This window comes from Thamnophis elegans, chromosome 11, assembly GCF_009769535.1.
Source record: "Thamnophis elegans isolate rThaEle1 chromosome 11, rThaEle1.pri, whole genome shotgun sequence".
In the NCBI taxonomy this organism is placed as follows: Eukaryota; Metazoa; Chordata; class Lepidosauria; order Squamata; family Colubridae; genus Thamnophis; species Thamnophis elegans.
The window spans coordinates 43,548,891-43,573,861 of NC_045551.1; the positions used below are offsets into that span (position 1 = coordinate 43,548,891).

At 37.8% G+C, this 24,971-nt stretch overlaps 1 protein-coding gene across 4 annotated transcripts in view; it reads left to right on the forward strand.

Moving 5' to 3' along the window:
* The window catches only part of FARP1 (FERM, ARH/RhoGEF and pleckstrin domain protein 1), a 144,840-nt gene that overhangs the window by 52,273 nt on the left and 67,596 nt on the right, over window positions 1–24,971 (forward strand). For all 4 annotated transcript variants that reach the window (XM_032226665.1, XM_032226666.1, XM_032226667.1 and 1 more), the window contains exon 3: window positions 24,788–24,892. In XM_032226665.1, the coding sequence (XP_032082556.1) occupies window positions 24,788–24,892 (105 nt within the window). The remainder of the gene's footprint in view (window positions 1–24,787; window positions 24,893–24,971) is intronic.

The following is a 24,971-nucleotide window of genomic DNA, read 5'->3' on the forward strand; positions in this document are numbered from 1 at the left end:
CTATAAAAGGTCTATTTGTGAAATGCACAGAGGAAATACCTGACATTGTTTGCCTATAAAACATAAAAATAAATCCATTTTATGCATGTCAGGAAATAATGGATAGGAAACCTGTCTGGCAGTAAATTCTATTTCAGCTCATTGGTTGTCATTTCAGTACAAACACTAGCAAAGTATTTTTTCTTAAAAGTACATTCTTTTTTATGGCTTTAGTATACAGAAAAAACAACAAATATATGATTTATAATATATATAGAAAACATCTCAGATTTTAAATAGAGCATTAAATCTTAACTACAAGACACCAAATGATATTGATTAGTCTTTCAGTTTTATTGATAAACAGCCAGTTCATAAACAAAAACATATAATAAATCCAGGATGGTAATGCTGGAATTACTCTGCCTGCCTGCCTGCCTGCCTGCCTGCCTACCTACCTACCTACCTACCTACCTACCTACCTACCTACCTACCTATCTATCAGTGACGTGCGGTGAGGTTGATACCTGGTGAGGCTCAGCAGGGCAGCGGTCGGCCTCGGCGGGGCGGGGGGGAATTTGCATCGCGGGAGCAACCAAGCGCCCGGGTCTGCAGCAAAGGCGCTTGGTGGCTCCCGTGATGCAAAGTGCCCCGCTGCCCCCCCCTGCTGTCCCGGCCTGCTTCTCCATGCTCCACCGCTGGAAGTCCAGGATCGCCTCTGGGGGAAGGCTGAGTGAAAAACGGAGCGAAGCTTCTCTGCGGCCTCCCGGCGCTGCCCAGAGGCTCTTGCAGGAGCACGTGTCAGTGGCTGGCGGCCTGGAGCGGCCCCGGCTGTGAGACAAGGGAGCACTTAAAGTAGCCGCTGCCGCTGCCGCCACCACCGCCCCGCCGGGCGAAGGAGAGGTGGTGGCGGTGGTGGCAGCGGCTGCTTTAAGTGCTCCCTTGTCTCACAGCCAGGGCCGCTCCAGGCCGCCGGCCGCTGACACGTGCTCCTGCAAGAGCCTCTGGGCAGCGCCGGGAGGCCGCAGAGAAGCTTCGCTCCGTTTTTCACTCAGCCTTCCCCCAGAGGCGATCCGGGACTTCCAGCGGCGGAGCTTGGAGAAGCAGGCCGGGGTAGCGGGCAGCAGCATCGGGGATGGTGGGGCACTTTGCATTGTGGGAGCCGCCAAGCGCCCAGGTCTGCAGCAAAGAGGCAGCCTCCTCCTTCTCACCCACTCCTCTCTCCTCTGAAGCACGCCCCACCCAACGTAAGCGTGCTCAAGAAGACACGATTGGCTGCTTCCAAATCAGGAGGCGGGAGAATTAGTGCCTCTTTTCCATCTGAACTTCTTTGCCTTTTAACTCTTTATTAACTTTTAGAAGGCGAAAAATTCCTTATGGAAAAGAGGCCCCGAGTTCTCTCGCCTCCTGCTTTGGTTAACACTAAGCAGACACCAAGCCACTGTGAGCTGGAATCTGGTAGCAACTATCTTGGCTTTAATTATTTAAAAAAATATATTTAAATTTCTTTCTTTTTCCTGAGGAGACTGGTGAGGCTCCGCCTCCCTTGCCTCTAGTGACTGCACGTCCCTGCTATCTATCTATCTATCTATCTATCTATCTATCTATCTATCTATCTATCTATCTATCTATCTATCTATCTATCTATCTATCTATCTATCTATCTGGGGTTTTCATACAATTTGAAATCACATTAATATCTTTAAACCATTTTATTTTTCCCCAGAACTAATTTAGAACATGGACCATTAATGAGCTATACCTGTTTCATTTATGTATGTGTATGTGTGTTCCTGTATTCCTGAAATATATGATTCATCACTTATCTCCTGTTTCAAAAAAAGTTTAAATCCTATAAAAGAACGGTTCAGGAACAATCAAGTTATAGCAGTCTTTTTGTACCTATATTTCATTATGTTGTGCATATATGTGTGTGTTTTTGTGTGTGTGCACTTTAATAATATGCTAAATACTTTTTATTCTATATGTAATAGTCTATATTACATTTTGTTGGAAATTGGAATTAAATATAGAAAAGTTTATGTCTATTATTTAAGTACATTTAAAACATAATAACTCTGGCTTGTTATCTTGTTATTCTCTTCATTCAATATGCTGGCCATTACTTAAAAATAGGAATTTAGAATTTTGTTTATGCTTCTATATAACCTTTAAATAATGTCACCTTTTTTGTTTCATTGCCATGTTTAAAAATGTGTGAGGTAGCCCCCATTCTGCTCAGAATATATATGTTAAACAAATCGTAACAATTTACATATCTGTCTATGTAATAGGTAATTTGGCAAGTCAAATGGATTTCTATTTCCACTTTGAGTATAATCCCATATAGCTACATGTAGTATATGCTTCATAAATAAGATAATTCAAGCTATTATATAATAATCTTCACAAAAAGGGACTCTTTAAGTCCCTTTTTCTTTCTGGAGGAGTTATATTCAAATGTTGGCCTCTTCCAATCTATTGGCCGTCATGTCGTTCTCCAGATTTGCTGACATGGCTTGTTTAGAATTATTACTGATTCTCCCCTGTTGTTTTCAATATTTCAATGGGGATTTCATCAATTCCTGTAGCCTTCTGACTTGGTAATGGCCAGTATGTTGATCTAATTTTATCTTCTAGTACTAGAGGTTCTTGAAAGTATGGAACGTCTTCTAATGTATCTTGGTTGTTGACATCTCTAATACATTCGTGTCCTTTAACATAACAATTTAAAGCTGAAATCTCCTGAGTTCGAAGATCTTTGGGAAGTCTTCCCTTGTTTCTCTGTCTGTTTTCACCATTTTGCTCCACTGATGGTCTTAGGAAATCTTTAAGTATCTTCCTAAGATCTTTCTGTTTTGTTTTGGCTTCAAATTCGGGATTTATTTTGTCATCACTTTCTTTTATTTCTTGTTCTTTGGCTGTCTATTTTCACATTCACCCTTGTCAAATTTAAATTCATGCTTTGTTTCTCTGGCTGTCCAATCAATGAAGTTCAAAACTTTAAAGCAATTCCTGATGTTTTCCTTGAAAATATTGGGTATATATATACTCAAGATCATATCGTGAAACCTGATTGACTTTCTTATTCTGCTTTAACTTAACTTGTACATGAGCCATTTGTGATCTGTTCCATAAACTTTGCTATTATAACTGAGTATGGAGGGGCATAGTTTTTAAACAGGTTTGCAAATGAGATCAGTATTACCATCTTTTGATTAAAGATGATACTTACATTGACATGTCTTTGTAATGAATTCATCACAGATCTGCTGTTCAAATGTATTTTAATTCAGATATCATTGACACACAGTGCTCCCCAGATATGTCAAGACTTCCATTTCCAGAATTCTCAGACAATATGTCATTCTGATAGTGAATTTTTGGAGTGACTGTAACCACTAAAATTTACTAGTTATTACCAAGTGAATATGTATCATTCCTCTGAGGTAGACCGAGGAAAGAGAATGCTACAATACTTATTCATACAAACTGAAGTTAGCAGTAATTTGAAAGCCTGACAGAGTTTCTCTTTCTTTCCCTCTCATATGAAATAGAGGGAAGGCAATGCGGTCTTGAGTTTTTTTCTCTTTATGTAAAGAGATGCTCTCACCATGGGCCAGGCATTTGCAAATATAAGTAATTCTTAAAGGGTGAGATTAGGGATATATTTGAAAGGCAGCTAATTGTTTGTCTGTTTCTAAATGGCTACATAATTTACACTAAGCTGTAATATGATTAGATTTTGGTCTAATATGAATGTGAATGTGACCTGTTGTAATTTTTTTTAACTATATGCATGTGGGTCGTGTCATGCATGCAAATAATCTCACTGCAGTTATGCAAAAAAAAAAAAATCTATGACTTTTTCCCCAACTGTTTGTCCATCAGTTCCAAAAGAAAACCTCTGATTCAGTGGTGAAATTCATTTTTTTTTACTACCGGTTCTGTGGGCTTGATGGGCGTGGCAGGGGAAGGATACTGCAAAATTCCCATTCCCACCCCACTCTGGGGCCAGCCAGGGATGGTATTTGCCAGTTTTCCGAAGTACTCAAAATTTCTGCTACCAGTTCTCCAGAACCTGTCAGAACCTGCTGAATTTCCGTGACCCGTCAAAACTGCGCTCAACTAAGCCGCGCCTGACTAAACTGCGTTGCTGATGTCATCAACAGGGCGACAACAGCCAGCGTGGAGAAAGAAGGGCGCTTTAAATAGCACTTTGAAAGCAAGCCGATTCAACTTAAGGTAAGGGTTAGGTTTAGGGTTAGGGTTAGGTTTAGGGTTAGGTTTAGGGTTAGGTTTAGGGTTAGGTTTAGGGTTAGGTTAAGGGTTAGGGTTAGGTTAAGGGTTAGGTTTAGGGTTAGGTTAAGGGTTAGGATTAGGTTAAGGGTTAGGTTTAGGGTTAGGGTTAGGTTTAGGGTTAGGTTTAGGATTAGGTTTAGGGGGGTTAGGTTTAGGTGTTAATTTTAGGTTTAGGGTTTACAGCGTGCTTCTGTCTCCGCGTTGTTGTCGCCCTGTTGATGACGTCAGCGGCGCGGTTTAGTCGAGCGCGGTTTTGTGGTGGAACCCTGAATTTCACCCCTGATCTGGCTTCAAGTATATCCAGTTAGTTCTTGACTTATGACTGGTTTTTAACAACTGTTTTTTTGAGTTATGCTAGCTTCAGAAAGGGTCCTTCACAGCATGTAAAGCATTTACAGGTGACAAATATATCACACCATTTCACTCCCTCCCCCAGTCACATGACTGTATTTGAGTTGCTTGGCAACAGGCTCATATTTATGCCTGGTTGCTGCCCCTTGTGTCACATGACTACAATCTGTGATGCTTTTTGCCAATTTCCAGCAGAAAAAGCCTATTCAGGAGAATGGGTTTGCACTTAAACCACATGTTTTGGACTTATGACTGTGTGATTTGCTTAATGACCACTCTAAAAATGGTCATAACATTGTATTTGGTCACATGTGTGCCTTAACATATGACTGTCATAACTTGATAGCAGAACCCAGAATTTTCTAGCTTTTTTATACCACCAAACAAGAATACCTCTTCTTGTTCACATTTCCAAAAGCTGAGACAGTAATTTTGATGGTCATGGTCTGAATGGCTACCGAGAGTTCAGGATGGAAGGAGCGCCCACCCCATCTAGTCCTGCCACATGTTATCAACAAGCATAGTCAATGTCATTTCAATATGGTTCCCAGGCCTGAAACCCAGCTGAATGGGTCCAGAGAGTCTACTTCCTCTAGAATTCTCTGAAGCAACAGACTGCCTATGTTGTTGCAAAAAGGGACTTGAAAATGGGCCAGAAATGTTCTAATGCTGGCTTCTTTATTTTATTTGCAAAACTGAGCATTTCCAGCAGTGCTCAGTGGCTAGTTTCACATACCAGCTGTTGGTAAAGACAGATTAACATACTCTAGATGAGGGTTACTTTATTGTTACTGCTTATTGCATTTATGAGAAATCCTGTTGTTTTCTAAGCAATTGTAGTCTCTTCACTTTTTTGCCTTTCCCTATTCTATATGGCTGACAAAGAGATTTCTTTCTAAAATCCTATGTAATGACTGCTAATAAATGGTTAATGGTTGGACATACCCAATTGTCTGCATTACCATGAAACCACTTATATTCCTGGTATTTTCCTGTTTTTAAGACACTTCTTTCAAAGCCACGAACAAGAAATTCAATATTTTTATGAAGTCTGACACTACCATTATTGTCTCTAACAGAGTGTACATACTTCCTTTGTTCTGGTTTTTCACCAAGCAGACAAATATCAAGAGAATCTAAAGAGCTGTTAGCAAAGAAAAGCAACTCGTTAATTTTGCGATGAAGCAGAAAGCAAAACTCAGCAGTGCAGACTAATGCCTCAAACTGGTTCTGCAGAAAATCCTTTGGGGCTGAAACGTATCACATTTCAGTCTGTTCTAATATTGTTTCATTTCCATTGTCAAGAGGATAGTGGTTTTATTTTGCGAAATGCAAAATCTTGGTTCTTCTACAGCATGTCTCCAGATATATATAACACACAAACAAGCCTGTCATGTCGTTTAGTATATAGCATGTTTTTTTTAAAAAAAAACAAGTTTCTCTTTTTTGAAAAAAACAAAACACTTGAAAGAGAGATAATTTCTACAATGGATATAGATGGTTAACTGTAAAAAGCAGCAAAGATTCCTTTATTTTTTTAAACTGCATCCTAATTGTTCCACTTCTGTCTAATTATCAAATAAATTCATGCTGTGGGGGCAAGTCTAATTGCAGAAAACCAGGCTTCTGTGCATAATTCAGTTGGATTCAGTTATCCAACATAATTATATTGGACTCTTGTTTGGTTTGCATTTATTCAGTCATTTTTGTCAGTTAGGGGATCTAACATTTATGGAGCTGGCACGAAAATTTCAAGAACTCATCAGATTTTTTTCTCCTTTAAGATAAGAACTTACACTTAGCCTGATGCATTGTGTTTGTTAATTTGTGAATGTAACAAATGTGTTTCCTGAACTGAAATTTTAATTCAAATAGGATTGGAACTGATAACTTTGGTAGTGCTCTGATACTTCCTGTGCCTTGAATATATATTTCTGTTTTATAACTTTCCAAATTTAGTGCTGTTCTTCAGCTACTTCTGCTTAATGATTGTTAATCATTAAAATCTACCATCACTGAAAGAGTGTTAGGCTATAAATGATTAATCCAATTTTTAGAAGGTTTTCAACCACATGACATATTATTTGACATTTACAGTAGTTATTAATGATAGATGTATAAATGTTTTCACATTGCTGTCAAGTGACTGTTTTACTTGGTGTTTTAACGCAACAAAATATATTTTTGTTTTCCTTTGGTGGTATAAGCTGGTACACATGTCTTTGTTACATTATTTTTAACACAAACTGTAACCTTAGAAGCTGTTGTGCTTAGTAGGTTGAAAATTGTACATTATGAAAAGAATGTAGAAAAAGTAAAAAAAAATATCTAAAAACGTCAGTACTTATTTATGAAATGTCTATCCTGCTTTTTCATGATTAAAAACAATCCCTAAAGTGCAGTTCGTTAAAAGATCAGAAAAATCTCTAAAAACATCTCTAAGGCCTTAAATTTGTATTTTAAAAAATTCTAAACATGGCACATGCTCAACGAAGCACAGCTGCATCTGTTTAACCCAAAACATGAATGGCTTTATCTTAATCTGACTCCAGAAGCCTAAATCATGCCACATAAAGCTGCACATATGCAATTGTGTGTTTACATGTCTGAATTTTTCCCTAGCTAAACCACATTTAAGTATTAAAATTAGTATCAGGAGAATGAGTTCAGTTTAAATCAGGCATGTGTGCAATCCATGGACTGCATTAGGTGCATATGTAGTCATTGTGACATTTGTGAAGCTTACTGGTTTCCAGTTCCCCATCTCTGCCATTCCTTAATTTTGGAGAAAAGACCACACAGAGTATCATCTTCCTCAACAAACTTGGGACTGGTTATTTGGTAACTGTTGGGGGAAAAATCACATTGCAGAACAGGAGAGACATTTTTGAATGTGGTCTTTCCCATAGTAGAATTCCTGCAACATGGAGGGGAATCCAGGTACAATAAGCACAATACACACACACACACACACACACACACACACACACACACACACAATGCATATTTAGCTCTCTTCATCTCATGTTAGACAAGATTTAAGATTAAGCAGGTTGCTCATCCCATTATATTTTTCTCCTTTATTTGTTGTTTTCCTTTGAGTATTAAGAGAGGGAGGGGGGAAATGCTTTTCTTTGTAGGGAAAGCATTAAGACATATTTCTTGTTGGAATCATTTATGTTTGAAAAATCTATTACAGTTTTCTGCTTTAAGAAATTAACTTTTACTTGATTTGATTCTTGGAAGTAAAAGCCTTCCTACTAATAGCATCATGCAATATTATTTGCCTATATAATTTATCTTTCCCAAATCAAAGTAATACTGCATTCCTCAGAACTTTTCCCTAAGCCTCTTTTCAGAAAACCTGGATTTGTATGCTGATCCTGGTTTAGCTTTCATATTACTAGTAAAATGTAACCGTCGGCAGAATATTAGCCAGATTATTGTATTTAGCTCACAAGATTTTCTCTATAATGTCAAATGCCTTTTCTATAGCACACTGGAGACAGGGAAGGTTGCAGAGAAGAAAAGAAGAATTAAAATAGTATCATGGTTACTGTTTTGAAACCAGCCAAAGTTAAGTACATCCTGAAAGAAAATGTTGCTGTTTTATGGTTAGTATCTGATCAAGGAAAGAGATTACGTATAAAGCATGTAAATTGGGAATTGAGTCTCCGAAAACATTACTGATTTTCCTGAAGATAATCTGAAGTGTCTTTATTTTAAATGTTGCCTCTGAAGAGTAGAAAAAATAAAATATTTTTAAAATTCTGCTTCTCAGCACCTAAGTAACCTAGTAGTGATTAGCAAGAAGACACACCAATTTCTCTTATATTATACCAAGTTAAATAAATGCTGATTGGGTTAAAATTATCAAGTTCTCCTTAATTCATCATGGCAGAAAGCTTTTGATGATGGTGGGAAAAAGTTGTTTTCTGGGTTCAGTCTTCTATGTTATTGTCATTTATTTACACCAGCCTTTTCCAACTTACTGCTACCCATATATGTTGGCCTACAACTACCACATTCTTAGTTTGTATAAGTGATGGAATGTAAAACCAATAAATAAATCTGTATCTCATCCCTTTTTCAGACATGTAGTCAGTGTTGTGGAGGATACCAGATTGAAGGGAATTTTATTTCTAAAAAGAGTAAAGGGGTCATCCTCAGACGTACATCTGATGAGGACCACGGAAAAGGGCCTTCTCAGTGATGGCCCCTTCTGTATGAAACATCATTTCCTCCCCAAAAGTGCAGTTCCTCCCCCCCACCCCACTCATTGCTTTTCCAAAGGCCTTAGTGGTTTTGTTGTCACTGGTTTGTTCTCTGAGCTTGCTGTTTAATTTCAAACATTTCAGCACCAAGCTAGGTGACATACTCAGCGGGACTTTAGTTGAAGCATCTTGTTTCAGTTCTTCACTGCTTTTTTTGCAGTCAGGTGGTTGGTGGGTCATGTGACCAGCTGGTCATGTCATGTGACCTTAATGGTTTTGTTTGACCCCGGGATCATGAATGGAGAGGGGGCTGGAATAAGTCAGAAAGACCTGGAACTGTGTGAAGACATGATGTCTTTCTTTCAGTTTATGGTACCTTCCCTTCAGAACATAACAGTTATGTCACTTTTCCTCTCAAAGTGTTTTCAAATATCACATATTTGTATGATTCACAGAAGAAAGTGGGAACTGAGGTGGAGGCTAGATGTGTTTATGTGTAGACAGCATTTCAAAAAATAGATGAGGCTACATTAATCATGTGTAAAGTGCTCTCACCAGCTTGGAATCTACAAGGTCATGCTTTCAGACTATGGAAAATAATTATTTAAAGTATTTAAGGTTATTCAGTGGGTTGCTTGAGTAAATTAAATTGGCAGAGCGCATCATTCCTGGCAGTCTGCATTTTAATCTCAGAAAAAAATTACAAAGCATGATTGAAAATAAATTCTTAAAAGCAGTCAAGAACATACACTAAGGAATTGATTCCTTAAACAGCATCTTTCTTTTTTCCAGTCTCCTCTCAAGGGTTAGAAAAAGCTGGGCTGCTTTAATGCATAACAGAGCATTCTCAAAATGTTTTTCAGCCACAAGGAACAACAGAGGGAGGGAGGGAGAAATTTCACACTGGAATGTTACAGTAGTGATTTAGGCGGGTACCATGGCATATATGTTCTTATACCTCTTAAGTTAGTTGGCATTTATCCATGGTGGTTTGCATGGTCAATCACTCTAACCCAGTGGTTCCCAACGTGCAGTTCGCAACAGTTTCTATGATTTCTGTTACAGTTTCAAGTCCTCTCTTGGATAATACCATACCATTTAATAAATAGTATTTGATAGCACCAGTGTTTACAGATCTGGCTTTTCCTAAATGTCTTTCAGCCTTGCTTATATCTCTCATGTTGTGAAAAAGAATGTCAATGCAGCTTTTGCAAATAAGAGAACTAAAAGTAATTGCAGATAAGACTACCTAGAAAACATTTCTTTTTGCCACTGGATGCTCCAGTTACTATTACCTGTTATAATCTTGCATTTCTAATTTGATACTCTTAGACACCAGCATGCCTGCCTGTAGCACTTATTACATTTTAAAATAATATTAATACAAAAAAATGAAGCTGGAACCCTACAAAATAAAACAGAAAAACCCATTTTTATGTCCAACAATATCTCTATCCCCCCCCTCATGAGTCCTGTGAGCTTTGCTAGAGCATAAAGTTGAATGACTGCAGACCACTTTTCTATTTTGAATACAGGTGATTTACTTGATTTAAAACCACAATTGAGCCAAAAATTTCTCTTCCTAAGCAAGACAATTGTTAAGTGAATTTTGCCCCCTTCGCCCCAATTTACAACCTTTCCTGCCCCAGTTGTTAAGTGAGTCACTTCATTGTTTGTTAGTAACATGGTTGTTAAATGAATTTGACATTCCCATTGATATTGCTTGCCAGAAGGTCACAAAAGGTGATTTCATGATCCAGTACACAGCAACCATCATATAAATATGAGAGTTTCCAAGCCTCTGAATTTTGATCACGTGACTATGGGGATGCTGCAATAGTTGTGAGTGTGAAAAATGGTCACTGTCACTTTTTTCAGAGCCGTTGCAACTTTAAATGGTCCTTAAATGAAAGGTTGTAAGTTGATGGTTACCTGTATGCTCATCTGTTCTAAAAAAAAAAAAAGACTACAATGCACAAACCATTTGGGAAAGAAGCTAGGCAGGATAAATGGAGCATATTTGTATCTTGGAAGGATGTGGCTTGTAAGGTCCACCATTGCAATCATGTTGTCAGAGTGACTGGGAGATGCTTTCATAATTCCAGCCTAGCACTGGGGATATTACCTAGTTTGGGTAATGAAATGTCTGCAAGAGAGCATCCAAACTCCGAGAGAACCAAGGACCTCTCATTTCAATGTTGAGCTATAAATATTCTCCTTTGTAGATACTACTCTGCTAAAAGGCTGCTTTGATTAGCACCATTTATACTAAGAGCTCAATTAGATGCTTTCTTTCGAGAAATAAAAATGGATGGAGAAATTTTAACATGTCAAGACACCAGCGAAAAGTGGATAATAGGATGTCTGCTGCCAAGAAAGGTTGTTTGTCAAAAGAAGCAAAAATGTATATACAAAAGCGTTTTGGCCCATTTTGATATATGATAGTATTTCAGGAGAAATTATGAATTCAGAGAGAATAGGTTGCTTAAGGGTATGTGGTTAAAGAAATGGGTTTAAACCATAATGAAATGGGTCTGAATGAATATGGAATATATGGGAAAGTGAGTGACCAGGATGAAAGAAATACATAGAAGGGATTTGGTCTTGTAGACTGAATGAAGATTGAACTGAAAAGCAAATAAATGAAGGGACAGTGAATGGAAGAAGACGATGGAGAAAACTAAAATAATCACAGAATTAATGAGTTCTTCAGAGCATAGGAATTTAAAGAACAAAAAGATAATGCATTCAGTGTATGGGCATGATGGAGGCAGGGTTTTAAGGCATATGAAGAGAAATAATGCATGCCGGCCCACTGCTCATGCAGCCTGGTTCTCCCCCACCTCCAGCTAGGCCACCAAGTCACAAAAGTTTGGGACTGCTGCTTTGGGAATAGGGAGGATAAAGTCAGGGAAGGGGGAAAATAAATTTAAAAAGTTTCAAAATAGTATCTTCCATTTTTTTTTGATGCAATACATAATAAAGTTATAATGCCAACTTTTTAGTTATGCAAAATAATAACCTCTAGCCATTTCTGTAACAATAACCCACTTAATTGTCAAAACCCAAACTCAATTTTTCCTTTTTTTCTCTCTCTTTCATGCAAAGTCCAGAAATGATTTCAATTTCCAAATAATCACTAAACTATTTGCCATCACCACTTCTAAGCCCATGGACAAACTACCAAGCAGCCACTTAGAACTATCCAAGGAAGGTTGAGTTACTGCTCTATGGAATATTGCCCCCCTCTGCTCTTCATTATAGTCTCTAAGTTCTTAACAGATGTTAAGGTTGGTGCTTTCCCATTGATTTATTTTTAATTTGGAAAATACAGGATAAGAAGTTTAAAGGACCCAAGGGAGAGGACAGCACAATGCCTGTCTCTGGCACTTCCTTTCAAGGGGTAAAATGAGCCACAGTGGCGCAGTTCTTAGAGTGCAGTACTGCAGGCTACTTCTGCTGGCTGGCTGCAATTTGCCAGTTCAAATCTCACCAGGCTCAAGGTTGAATTAGCTTTTCATCCTTCTGAGGTGGGTAAAATGAGGACCCAAATTGTTGGGTGCAAGAGGCTGACTCTGTAAACCGCTTAGAAAGGGTTGTAAAGCACTGTAAAGCAGTATATAAATCTAAGTGATATTGCTATTGCTAAAGTTAGTTAGGAACAAGAAAAATTAGGATGATCAGATGGGAAGGAGGAGTGATTCTCTGTGATCTTTGTATCAGAGACACACAACTGAAATTCAGAGTGTTTGAAAACTTGAAAGCTATGGATGTTTCTGTATTAAAGTTGATACTACATTTTAAAGTTTGGTGTAAGAGGAGTGCATACTTGGTTGTGAAATTTATCCAGTTGGATGGTGGTATAACGGCGTTATATTAGTTGTATTGAAATTTTCCAAAATTGGTCCTATTGGATGTTCTCTAAAAAAAAGAAATCAGATATGGAGATTTTGAAGTTATAATAATGATTATCTTCTTGCTTCAAAGTTGAGTTTTTCAATTCAGAAAATTTGCTCTTTCTGAGTTGCTTTTTGTTGGGGAATGTTAGGAAATCTAATTAATAAATTCTTTATTATAGCCATTGTCTGCCCAGATTTTTTCTTACAGTTGGATGGAATTACATCAATCTTCTGCTATCTGTTCCTGGGCTAACTGCCCAAAGTAGCCAGCAATTTCCACCGGGAGATTGCAGATTTATTGATGGCCTTTAATGCAGAGATACAGATGTTGGATAATAGACCCAGCTCAGAAATCTTTGGATCAGGAGGACCTGTTGCTGGACTCAACTTAATGTCAGAGACAAACATGAGTATTTTATGGTATATCAGCTTTTTATTTTGTCTCCGATTTTCTGTCAAGCTGTTGCTAGTAATCAGGAACATTGTCATAATAGTTTATGGTTTATGGAAACAGTGTTCTGTAAACTTTAAGATGTATGGACTTTACAACTTGCAGAATTCCCCAGCCAGCATGTAGCCAAAGTCCACACATCTTAAAGTTGCCAAGGTTGAGAAAGACTGATTTAAAGGAACATAGTTAGAATTTTTAAAAAGATGCTATGTCTGCCTACTTGTTTTTGTCTTTCACTATTAAAAATTTAAGTACAGGTAGCCCTCAATTTACAACAGTTCATTTAGTGGCCATTCAAAGTACAGCGGCACTGAAAAAATTTACTGTTTTTCACTCGACCATTGCAGCATCCCCATGGTCATGTGATCAAAATTCAGTTGCTTGGCAACTGGCTCATATTTATGATAGTTGCAGTGTCTTGGGGTCACCTTTTGCGACCTTCTCTTTATACGCAAAGTCAATGGGGAAACCAGCTTCACTTAACAACTCTGTTATTAACATCTGTAGTGAGTCACTTAACAACTGTGGCAAGAAATGTCATAAAATGGGGCAAATTCACTTAACAACTATTTTACTTAGCAACAGTAATGTTGGACTCAATTTTGGTCATAAGTCGCGTACCAACTGTTGTATACTTTAAATTGCAATTTTATATCTATTTCCCAGATAGCAGATCTCCTTGAATGAACTTGCTTTTGAGTGAACATACAGTGAATATATATTGGATTTGCCATTTATAGAAATTTATTTATATGAACAGCAAATAATATCTCCATTTTTATGAGACCAGTTACCTTTGATGATATTACACTACTTCTTTGTCAGCTATTTGAGATACTCCAGGTCAGAAAACAGACATTGCAAACATTAAAGGAATGCTACTAAATTGTTGTAGGATATAATTACAGAATCTTGAAATTCTGCCAGAGTGTCAAGCAAGGGTTATTTTCTTTCTCATACCGCCCCTTTTCCAGGCATGAGGTTGGTTTTTTCCTTCTCTTTAACAGCTCCTAGAGACCCTTTATCAAGATTAGCTTCACATTCCTCTTTCTGAGTTGTACTGAGTTGCTTAATTCTGGAAGAAAGGATGACGCCTGGAGGATAATTTGTGTCCTTCCTGCGTTTTCTCCCATTTTGTTCCTCTAAGCACACTTACTTTGCTTGCTTAGCAAACCCTTTGCAACTTTACCAGCTGATAGTAGCAATATGTGAGAAATACATATGTGGAAGTGATAAGTAAATACTTAAGAACAACAAGTATTTGAAGTAGTTGAAATCCCAGTTGTTGGATTGCAGTACTAATTTATTTTGTATGTACTGGGATGTATAAGTGAAGGTTGTTTCTGCTTTTTAAAATTATTTTTATCTGTTATTTTTATGGTATTAGAAGAACAAGACTGAAAAGGTAAAATAATTTTTTAAAGTATAATTGTAAGGCCTATTTAATAGAAAAGAAATACATACATTAGAGAAAAGTATATGTCAGGGTTCCAATAACATCCAAAATTAAATCAGAGTCCAAGGCAAAGTATTGCTCAAAGTTCCAATTCATTAAGAGAGTCATGTTGGCACATCTGGGAAAACCCGAATCTGAAACCTTCCCCGTTTTCCGCACCCAGTTGAGAGTTCATGATCCTGCCACCACACCCACAAGTCCATCACATGGCCCAACATTCCACTGCCATGCTGGCAGTTCCACCCATCCAGTTCCAGTCAGTTGCAGAGGTGTAGAGACAAAAAATGACCTTGGATTCTAGAAAGGAATTTTATTTTGGCAACATCACATTCTACTTCTTACAATTCCCCCTCCCAATTCCCCACTAATGAAACAGCATAGTAGAATAGAATATTAGCTTGGCAGGCCAAAGATCACAAAAGGAACCGGCTGCAGACCTGACAGTATATTGTTCTTCTCCTACATGTATACAGGTAGTCCTTGATTTCGGGCCACAATTGAGCCCAACATTTTTGTTGCTAAGTGAGACATTTGTTAAGTGAATTTTGCCCAATTTTGTGAATCAGTGCAGCAGTAAAACGGTTGTTTAATATATTTGGCTTTTCCGTTAACTTTGCTTGTCAGAAGGTCGCAAAAGGGGATCACATGACCACAGGACATTCAACCATCCTAAATGTAAGTCAGTTGCCATGTGACCACGGGGATTCTGCAACAGTTGTAAGTGTGAAAAAGGGTTATAAATCACTTTTCTTAGTGCCGTTGTAACTTTGAACAGTCACTAAATGAACTGTTGTAAGTCGAGGACCACCTGTACTCAGCTTCAAACATTCAACGATTTGGGGCGAAACCCTTTTTTTTGCATAGGGTTTGCATAGGACTACCTGAAACAAAAGCAAAATAAATGTAAAATAAGTGTGATGGAATACCAAACTAGGATAAAGTTTGTGGGAATAAACCCTGGATTAAATATTTGTGCATAAACCAGGTTTGTGTATTTAATTAAATTCGTATCAAGATATTCTGCAGCCTTTTCTGGTTTCTAGCCTAGTGCCTTAAACCACTGTGCCAAACCAACCCTTTGGATGAAGGATTTTAACAATTGAAATCCAATATAACTGGTTGTCATTAGATGGGGAAGGCTGATAGGTAGATAGCTATACATTTGAACTCTGTTTGGGAATTATTCCAGCTTGTTTTTAAGTATATCATGCAATATTAATCTGGAAGCAGAATGATAAAATAATTTAATACTGTTTTAGTAGATGGATTCTTCTTGAGGAAGAAGAAGAAAAGAACTTCTCCATCCATTTTTTTCTTCTTCCTCAAGGAAAAAACAGACCAGTTGTCTTTTGAAGAAAAAAGCACCCTTGAGACAACTGTTATCTGGATGACTGAGAATCTCCACAGACATTAATTCGGTATTAGCTTCTCACGAGCCACTTCTGCGCTACTATACAATAGCAATGCTCTAGGGGGTAGCAGCTTGATTTTCTAGCAAGCTGATCTACTCCCAGCTGCTGAGTAAAATACACTGTTCACAGGGTGACTCAAGGTTGAAAGAGGAGGAGGAGGAGGAGGAGGAGGAGGAGGAGGAGGAGGAGGAGGAGGAGGCAAAAGAACTGCTTTGCAGCTGTTCCCACCACTCCCCCTTTAGGAGGCATCAACAGCAATGGCACACTTTTTGCCGTTTATTTGAGTGTAGCTCAGCTGAGAAAAAAAATGATGGGAGGGATCAAGAAGTAATTAGAGGATGTTTGCCTAGTTGCCTGGTAACCAGACAAGTAATTTGAGTTTCTTTTCACCTCCCCAGCCTCTCCAGCATTAACTCTTTCTCAGACTTGAAAAGTGTTATTACCCCATCGTGTCAGACAACTACCAATTTATGCAATAGTTGTAGGAGCACCATTAGAGTGTTTAGTCAAAAGTGTGTTTGATTGAACACTATAGCAATAGTGTTAGTCCTTGACTTATCACCACAAATGAGCCCAAAACGTACGTTGCTAAGTGAGAAATTTGTTAAGTGTGTTTTACCCCATTTTATGACTTTTCTTGCCACACTTGTTAAGAGAGTCACTGCAGTTGGGAAGTTAGCAACGTGGTTATTCTTAAGTGAATCTGGATTCCCCATTGACTTTGCTTATCAGAAAGTTTGAAAAGTGATCAATGACCCCGGGACACTGCAACTATCTTAAATATGAACCAGTTGTCAAGCATCCGAATGTGATCCCATGGCCATGGGGATGCTGCAAAGGTCATAAATGTGAAAAATTGTCATTTTAATTTATTGGTGCCATTGTAACTTTGAACAGTCACTAAATGAACTGTTGTGAGTCAAAGAGCTACCAGTAATTTTATAATGTTCCAACGTAAGTATCTAATCCTCTTTCAATGCAGGAGGATGGAGCTGGAAGAGCTGTGTTGTGTATAGTTGAAGAACAAGCTATAATATAAAGAACATTTTGGTGCTTCCCCACCTTTTCAGTCTTTAGATGTGCATCAACTTTGTTTATTTTACGTCATGGACGTCTTGAATTTCACATTTGCATCTTCTAAATATAATTTGAGGTGCTATCAAATAAAACAGTAATGTGAAGCTATGTAAGGAACTGTTGCTTGACTAGTGTTTTTTAAGTCAGTCAGCCAGGTAGATTCTGCTCTTATCCATTCTTCTCCAGATGCAGATAGTTGCATTAGCAGTAATTGATGGGCCTGTTTTTATGAATAACCGTGGAGTTGTACAGTTCTCATTGTGTACACCTGAGGGACCATCTCTTGCTGGTCATGTCCGCCCAACCTACTAGAGTGGGGAGGCAAGGAATGTTGCGGGTCCCATCCCCTAAGAAGGTACATCTGGTGGGATCCAGAAGAAGGGCCTTCCCCATGGAGGCTTCCTCCCTCTGGAACATTATCCCTCCAGAAATTAGGCTAGTCCCCAATCTGACCCTCTTTCAGAAAGCCCTGAAGGCGCGGTTTTGCCAGGCGGCCTAAGGAACTCAGTGTGGCATAAGGTAATGGTAGAGGTTCCCCTTGCACATATGTGCTAGTTGTTCCTGACTATACGGGACGGTGCTCTTCTCCGTTTCAAAGCCGAACAGCCAGCATTGTCCAAAGACGTTCTCCGCAGTCATGTGGCCGGCATGACTAAATGCCAAAAACGCACAGAACGCTGTTACCTTCCTACCAAAGGTGGTCCCTATTTTTCTACTTGCATTTTTACATGCTTTCAAACTGCTAGTTTGGCAGAAGCTGGGACAAGTAATGGGAGCTCACTCCATTATGTGGTGCTAGGGATTCGAACCACCAAACTGCCAACTTTTCTGATCGACAAGCTCAGAATCTTGGTCACTGAGCGTTCCTGCTCAGAGTGGGATAGACCCCATTAAATTATTGGTTTGAGTGTGTATTGTTGCTAAGGGGGTGGGGTTATAATTCTATTATTATTTTATTTCTTTTACATTGGGTTTTTGTTTTCTGTAAGCTACCTGGAGTTTCCATGAATGAGTAGGTGGCTATATAAATAATCCAAAATAAATAAATAACAACTCTCTTAGATAGTAAAAAAAAAAAAAGTACCTTTGCCCTAAAAATACTTTTAATTAAGTTGGGGGTGACTTCAAATGATTACATTACCTAGTTATAATTTCTGAAACTTCTATGTGTAATCAGTTTACAACTTTTACTTCTGACCTTCTCAATCTTCTGAAGAATTTTTTCATTCTACCTTTATATGCCAAATGCTTACACTGCATTAAAGTTGTAATCAGTACATACGGATATTATAACAAAACTTCATAAATAATATCTAATTGCAAACATTACAATAAACAAAATATTTACGTAGCTTCAGTGATTACGTTTGATAGGTATTGGAAGTGCCTATAGTTCTTGTATGTGGCATATCTAATTATTATACTGTCTTCATGAATGAAAGTGATAGGTAACATTGTGTAGAAAAACTAACCTTTATCCTGTTAGTGATGGAAGAATGAGGAGGAATGTACAGTGTTATTTATCGACAATAGTATAGATATATTTATTAATTAATTTCTCTGTAAGATAGACTAGTATATTAGTTTAATGGGCAGAATTCAGGCTGGTATTCATAAGGGCTTTATAACAGAAGTCCCTTAAGATTGTTAGGAAATATAAGAAACAATAATTAGAAACAAATTCTGCTTCCTTCTCCTCCTCCTTTCTCATAGAAGGGAAGTGGATCTTGCATCTTGACCTTGCCATCTAATCTGCTTCTGTTTTCTTCTCAGATAGGTAGGTAGTCCTCCAAAGGACTAGAATCTAATACTCAAGATAGATTAGAAATGTGACTAGATTAACATTGTGCTTTGCGCATTTATTCAAAAATAATGTTATGTGTTTAACAGTGCTTACTTTCATGTCAAATGTGGGAGGCTGCAGTCTAATTTTTTTGGTTTGGGAAACTTTTTCATATTCTGAACTTGGATTTTATATTTTTAATCTACCTCAGAGTAAGTTGCTTTGTGCATAAAAGGATATTGAACACATTTTAGGATTTAGTTTTTTGTTATTTTCTTTTTCATAATGGCAAGAAACATTGTTCTCTATCTCTTGAGTTCCAAAGATTGTTCTTTCGGTTGCATATATTTTGGAGACCCCAAAGAGAGTCTGTCTGTCTGTCTGTCTGTCTTTTTCTTTCTTTCTTTCTTTCTTTCTTTCTTTCTTTCTTTCTTTCTTTCTTTCTTTCTTTCTTTCTTTCTTTCTTCCCTTCCTTCCCTTCCCTTCCTTCCTTCCTTCCTTCCTTCCTTTCTTTCTTGAAAAAACCTAAAGTAACTGCCTATTAATAAACGTTCTATTCCATAGCACGTCACCTCAGTTGTTACTGTCAAGGTTTAGTATGTGATTTGTGGTTTACTAACCATATGTTTAAACTCTGCTGAATTGTAGTCTACTTTTTCTTTTGGTGCTCATGGTAACATGCATAGCACTCCCTTCTCCCATTTTCCCCACAACAATTATTCTGTGATTCTGGGGTATGTTGTGACTTGGGGGGGGGGGGTGGAAACATTGTTAGGTTCTTTCATGTCCTCAGCAGGTTTTTGGGGGGGGGTGAGGGGTAGGGAGGTAATAAATGCTACTTCCTCTGATATTTAGGCTTCTGTACTAGCCTGATTAGTGAAAAATGGAATGATTGCATGCAGGTGAATGGAGTTTATATAAGCTCCCAAGGGAGAAGTCAGAGGTTAGCTCTTATCTCTAACTTATTTTCATGTTTAATTTACCTTCTACCATGGTCCAGTGAAAAGCAGGCCTTCCTTTTCCTGTTTCCAGCAATCTGTTGTTAGTACAAAATGTGATATGGTGTCATTTCTTCCCTCTCATAGCTGTTATTTACAGGAAAAATATACATTCATGATATTAAGCATTACATTTCATTTACACTCTTATAGCATATGAGGAGGGAACCAATAAATAAATACACATGTACACATGTACACAAATCTACTGTATATACATACAGAGAGAAACACAAACACAAGCATAGCAGCAGCAGTTGTGCCATCTCCACTGTATCTTGTTTTATTTATCCTTAGTTCTGCTTAGTCAGTGCTCTGTTATTTCCTCTAATAATTTAATTGCTGGGTTTAGGTGACTGCAGGAATCATAGTGGAATCAATCAAAGGAGAAAGTGAGATAAGAGAAAGGTAGGCTAAGCTCTACTCACAGAGAAATCATTTATGACCATTTACTAAGACTATAGACACTCTATAAAATAAACCCATAGCAAAAAACACCCCAATTTTTGTCCATCAGATGCATATCTTGGGGTGGGAATGAATGGGAAATTTCCAGTGCCTCTTTGTTTGCTGCAGAGATACACTGAACTGAATGGCACTATTATATTATTCCCCTGAAGTTAGGGACTATGAAATTCAATCTCAGGTTTTCCTAATAAACATTCTGAAACTTGTTTTAGGTTTAGTGAAGAAAGAAGGAACGTAGTGTACTTTTGACTAGCTTGGAGGCCAGGGGAATACTTTTTTTTCCAATACTGTCAGGAAATATTGAGGAAAGAAAAGAAAAACGGCTTGTTGTTTGTTGAAGCTGAATATGTTTGTTGTGAAATCAGCACTTTGGAGGGGGAGTAAATAAAATGTAAAAAAATAGGTTAATTGAAATTGGCTGGATTGCTTCTTGGAATTGAACACATTTTCTTCCACAGATGTCACTTCATCTGTTAGTGCAGAACTTCATGAGACTTATTATTGATCTCTGTGTCAAATGAATCACTAACATTACATAGATAAGGCAGCTGTCGTCAGATGCCAAGTAATGGGGTACCATTAAAGGGGGAAACATGTTATTTCCTGTGATGGGCAACAACAAAATGAACACATCCCCACCCACTCCTTTTAATGCCAGTACCATTAGTGAGTGGCAAGCTTCATTTGATATTTTTTTCAGAAAGTATTCAGGAGATTCCTTTTCCATCTTTTCAGTCAAAGGCATTCATGATCAAATAAGTCAGGATCAAACCCTGCTTTTGTATGTGCAAACCAGAGGTAAATACCACCTCTGACTGGCCCCATTCCCATTCTATTCTTTGCGTCCTGAGTCCAAGCTGATTGGGAGGAAAACCCTTGTTTCCTTCCTGTTGAAACGATAAGAATTGGCTGATGATAGTGAGTCTTTTAGGCCTCTTTCTTAATACTCCCGAGGCTCCTAGGAATATATGAGTATCATTTTTAAAAATCTATCAATACCACTGTTATTGACCTGAGGAAATTCCTTTGCCATTTCCAAGTAAGAAAGGATGCTTTTGAATATGCACTGATGAGTAATGGCCTCAATTATGAGACCTATATTGTTACGCCTTCTCCTTATTGTTTAGCAACCGGTGGATAGATGGAGAGAAGAAATAAATTAGATCCAAAACTTTGAAGTAGATTTGGACTTTGCATAATCACAACTCTAAGATTTCAAAAATATTTATTATCATTTTTCATGCTAATGATTAGGGGAAGGACTGGCAGAAACTGTGAATGGAGTTAAAAGAGGGATCAGCAAGAGGACTAAGTCCAACCTTCCTTGAATTCCATTGACCCTTACCTAACTCCTTGCAGGTGTTAACCTTTACTTGAGAAAATTCCTGTGCATAGGCATGAGTAGCAATAAATCAGTATAGTTAGACCTTCATGTGTGGCCCTGATCTTTTGCGCATGGCAAATGATAGTATTACACATATCTTTGAGAATCCAAAATTAAGTCCATATTGTAACTATTTATTTATGAAATTTTGAAGCCGTCCATCTGCCTTATAGAGGGATTATTTCATATGACAAGCCATTCGTATGGCTTACTGTGTGCATTTCATTTTTTTACTAATCTGTAGTGTGCATGAAATTCCCCCATAATACATTTATATATTCACAAATAGCAATCAATATTGTAATTAAAAGTGAGGGAGCTCAATGAAAATGAGAGAGAGAGAGCAAGAGAGAGAGAGAATGATTATGATTCAATAGCTATAAAAACTTTGCTTACATGAATTTACTTTAGTTGATTAAAAGCTTCTAGAATATTAAATGTGTTTATTGGTAGTTCAATTTGATCAACTTTATGATACATTTTCATTTAGAAATCTTTAATTTCAAACAGATGATAAAAACTGAAGGGTCATGTGTTATATCAACATTTCAAGTTTTTTTTCTCTCTGCCTCAATCCTTTCTTTATTAAAAGTTCACATTAAAGAATGGAGCACATACAGTGCTCTCTAGAGTAGTAGATCATTTGTTTATTGATCCGGAATTTCTTTAGAGTGAGTCAAACATTGAAAGTACTGTAATGGAGTCTAAAATGTGATGTGCAATGAAAGAAGAATGAAAATCTTTATTCCAAGAGGGTGTTAAGGAGAAGGGAGGGAATGAGGAATGCTGGAGGGTGCAGATGAAAAGCAAATTGCAGGACAGTAATCGGAACTAAATACTGGGAATTATATCTGAACAAATTTACATAGGCTTTTATGGTGAATCCTGAAAACCTCAATGTCAACACTGATGATTCAGGGTTTATATAGGGCAGTTTACAATTACATTGTCAACAGGCTTATCTGAAATGGAAATTTATGTTTTCCAAAACAAAAAACAAAAAGAGTTGGGAGGAGAATTAAAAATATGCTTAATTTCAGATTATTGTAATTGGAGGAAGAATAGAATCTCTTGTTGGCTATTGTTACAATTGTTTCTTTTTTAAAGGGGGTGTGGGTGTGAGTGTGTCCCAAAGGTATTTTTTCAAGAGGCAACTGGCTACTTCAGCTCTGGAAGATGGGGATTAGAAGGATTTAAACTCCTTGCAGACAGCTGGCCATTTGCATTCTTTTAGAGAGTTGTTGAGGCTACCTAGAGATGTATCTTGTTGTCAGGGTCATTGTTAGGAATATAATCTAATGGTTGGGTTGGCAATATATAAATCATGTAACAATGTTGTACCTGTTTCTTTAAATCATGCTGTAAAATGTGATTGGTTGCTGTTTCCTCAATCAGCCATAAGATGGAGCCAGAATCACTGTTAGATGCTGATCTGATCTGAGTGTTTGAAAGCTGGCTGTTAGAAGTGCTGTATAGTGATCAGCGTGAGCTATTGTAAGTTTTGCAACTGCTAGCAAAGTTTGTGTACCGGACTGTTTGTATGATTATGGACTATGTTAGTTGGATTATCCCTTAACTGAAAGACATTGATGACTGACTGTCTTAACCGTGTATGACTTGGACTGTTTGATGGACTCTGATTCCTCTATTTCCATGAAAGTAAAAGCCTATTTAAACTGCAATGTGTCTGTATGCTGGTTTGTGTGTTCTCCAACAACACTCTCAAAACACTTCTCTGAACGCACTCACTCTCCCAATGGGGAGCTTACCTAACAGTCACCTGAGTAATGCAAATGGATGTGGAGCCTTCTTGGAACAGTTGAAATGACTATGTTGTAGACTGGAGATAGATGATGTTGTATCCCTCCCCCTCTGCTGAGAAAGAGGACTGTTCAGTTTTGACATAGATAGCCTCTTTGACCCTTCTTTCAAAGCAGCTGTTCTCTCTGTCCAAAATGTGGACTTTGCTGCCTTCAAAAGGGTAGCTTTTTTTTCTTTTAAATGCAGATGGACTGCAGAATCTTGTCCTGATGAGTTTGTTCTGTGTTGTGTCATGCACTTATGAAGGGGTTGTTTGTTTCCCCAATGTATAGAGCTTATCTTTAAGATGCCTTGGTGTATTCTTGGGCTTGAAGTGGCATGTATGTTGTGTTGGCTGAAGATCTTCCTGAGCTTTTCTGATTTTCCTGCAACATATGGAATGACAACATTGCTTTGTTTAGTGTTCTCTTCTTTGTCTGTTATAGAGGAGCTCCTGCTGGGTCTTTTGGAGGATTTGATGAAGGCTTACTTGGGATAGCCACACATTCTGAGGGCTTCCTTGATGTGTTTTAATTCTCTTTCTGTGTCATCTTTGCTCCTAGGTAGGCCTTCAGTTGTATAGGTATATTTTGATGACTCCCATTTTGTGCTCCAGTGGGTGGTGAGAATCAAAATGTAAAAACCTGATCTATGTGTATGAGTTTTCTGTAAACTACAATATTTTCTGTCTTCCTTAATGTGCTTCTGTTTTCCTTAATGTGTACAGTGTAGTCCAGGAAGGCTAGACTATTTTCCTTAACATTTTCCCTTGTGAATGTGATGCATCTGTCCACAGAGTTGATACCTTTGGTGAATGCTTTGAATTCCTGTGTTTTGATCTTGACCCAAGTATTGTGGGTGGGTGTGGTTGTGTTGTGTAAATTTCAAACCTATAAATCAGTTGTCCCTTTCCCTCCCATTTCTTAAAAGGAAAATAGTTACCTGGCAGCTGACGAACTAAATGGAAGAGCATGCAGCTAGCTTACTTGGTGCCTTTTTATCCACTTTTCAACTAACTTATTGTATTATATAGTAAAGCAGAGACAGCATAGAGCCTTCAGTACTTTAACATTCACCTAAAAATAGACTGTACACAGTTTTGTTATCTGCTTGCCTATATGTGAGAAGACAAAATAACTTGAATTTGAAATGGATTTTTAATGTGGGTTTTTCATTTTCATATATAATGTATAATGTTTGTTTTTCACTACAGCAAAGAGCTCCAGGAAAGATTTTATTGGATGCCGTCTGCAACCATCTGAATCTTGTTGAAGGTGATTATTTTGGCCTTGAGTTTCTGGATCATAAGAAGGTCATGGTATGTAAAGATATTTTGCCTAAATCATCTCTCCCATGATATCATTTTATAATCTTTTCATGCTCTTAAATGTTTGCCA